This window comes from Sinocyclocheilus rhinocerous, unplaced genomic scaffold, assembly GCF_001515625.1.
Source record: "Sinocyclocheilus rhinocerous isolate Xijiao unplaced genomic scaffold, SAMN03320098_v1.1 scaffold1600, whole genome shotgun sequence".
Lineage (NCBI taxonomy): Eukaryota > Metazoa > Chordata > Actinopteri > Cypriniformes > Cyprinidae > Sinocyclocheilus > Sinocyclocheilus rhinocerous.
In genome coordinates, this window is record NW_015665129.1 from 175,386 (window position 1) to 177,458 (window position 2,073).

A 2,073-nucleotide genomic window follows, 5' to 3' on the forward strand; every position below is an offset into this window, starting at 1 on the left:
ATGGTGAAAGAATCCGCCAACGGTGAAGTTTATCACCCTCCGGCAGGGGAGAAGAAACTGAAAGTCGGATTTGTGGGACTGGACCCCGGGGCTGCGGAGACGAGCCGAGATGGGGCACTTCTTATCGCCGGTTCCGAGAGCACAAAACGGGGCAGCATCCTGTGCAGACCGAGGTCCAGCATCTCCAGGGGGAGCATCGCTCACAAAAGAAACGCGCGTTATCGCAGACTGCAAAATTTCCTTTACAATGCGCTGGAAAGACCCCGCGGCTGGGCGTTCATTTACCACGCTTATGTGTGAGTATGTGCTCCGTGATTTGCGTTTCTGCGTGGCGTGGGAATCACCCACATTTACCGACAGAGATGCTGCTGTGCTGCACCGCCCAGAATGCTGAAAGTTTGAGATGTTGTCGGCCGGCCTGCCTGCAGCTTTTGTCGCAGAGCGTCAGTCAAACAGTGGGAAAATATGTAAAAGTTTTGTCTGTGTAGCAAATGTCAATATTCATTCAGAGCCAGGCCGCCAAATGAGCTTTTCACAGTTGTGCATATTTCATAAACTGAGTCGTTGGAAAGTGTTCACAGATTATTACCGATGCATATTGTAGACTCAGTGCACAGGGTATCATTAGGCAGCGGTTTCAGCACCGGTCAGCTCCTATAGTAGGCTACCGCGTCAGTGCGCTCGATCGTGTTGGCCGCGGCAACAAATCCGTGTTGCTTGCCAAGGGGGAAAACCGTGCCAGAGGTTCACGGCTACGCCGGTGGCATGCAAACGGGGGTGTCGCTGGGTTCTTTGCTGTGGCACAGGGGTGTAGGAACGATCTGGAAAGTGAGGGGACCCATTTTCAGACCTTCTTAGTCTGGCTTATGAATATTAATTGAGTGACGTAACTTTCGCGTAAATGATTGGCTGAAAGGCAGTTCATGATCCGAGCCTTGTCAAGGGTTGTCTATACAAGGCGAGTTTTTGCTTTCAAAATTAGCTAGACAACGAGAATGTTATATCGATAATTTAAAAAAAATTTTTTTAAGTGATTTTACATTGTCCTGGCGACTTAAACGTGGCGGTCAAGGGCGAGACCGTCAAAAAAGCGCATTTGTCTGTTTGCATCAGAACAGACAGACGCAAAAATGCCTTTTTTTACAATATGTTTTTTTTACAGTATGTCATGTGTATTATATTATGTCTACTGTTTATATCAAAACCATGGTTGTCACTATTTTGGGTCGGTTTTGTATAATGAGCCGGAAGTAAGTCTGAATCGGTTCGCGATTCAATCTAAATTATTCGAACTAGTGATGGGAAGTCCGGTTCTTTTCCGCGAACCGGTTCATTGGTTCTTTTACGCCCTAACGTAATGACGTAATTCGCGATGACGTAATGATATCAAGTCTATCGTCCCGGGCCGGGGATGAAAATACACGTTCAAATATATAAAGTCAGTAATCATAACTTCAGTCAGTTAAAACATCATAATCATGATCTGAAAAGTTTACAATTAAGTTTTGCGATCATCAGTTCTCAAATCGGACGTGTCTGAAAGAAACGGTTCTCGGTCAGCGTCTTGAAATTAGCTGGTTTTTAAACATTTAAGGAGCCAAGCTGCTGTGTAAAGACTATAAATGGACATTACTCAAGCACAGGATTCAGAAAAAAAATATTTAGTGTTGTTTTAGGTGAACAATATCTATATGTATTGCCTGTAAAGTCCATTTATAGCCTTTACACAGCAGCATGTCTCTTTACATGTTTAAAAACCAGCTAATTTCAAGACGCTGACGTCACGTCTTGTCGTCACGTGGGTCACCCGCAGTGTAAGACGCTCAAAGCCCAAGACGTTCGGTTTGACATTCGATCGGTCGGTCGGTCGTTCGAACGTTTGATTTTGTCACGGAGTGCGCGCCATACTGGTGATCCGAAAACCGATGCATCCGGTTCTTGACTCGAGAACGAGAACCGCTCCAGCAGTGGGCGTGTACGTTCATTACCCCGCACGCTGCACACATGCTGCTCTGCTCGTGTTCATCTTCAGTTCTCTCTTCACAGCAGTTCAGTCAGTGTACTGTTTGCGTA

The 2,073-nt window shown here is 46.0% G+C and overlaps 1 protein-coding gene across 1 annotated transcript in view; it reads left to right on the forward strand.

Annotated features, from left to right (window-relative positions):
• Positions 1–2,073, forward strand: part of kcnq2a (potassium voltage-gated channel, KQT-like subfamily, member 2a) — a 28,372-nt gene continuing 26,299 nt past the window's right edge. Inside the window, exon 1 of the mRNA XM_016542192.1 lies at positions 1–296. Coding sequence (XP_016397678.1) covers positions 1–296 — 296 coding nt within the window. The remainder of the gene's footprint in view (positions 297–2,073) is intronic.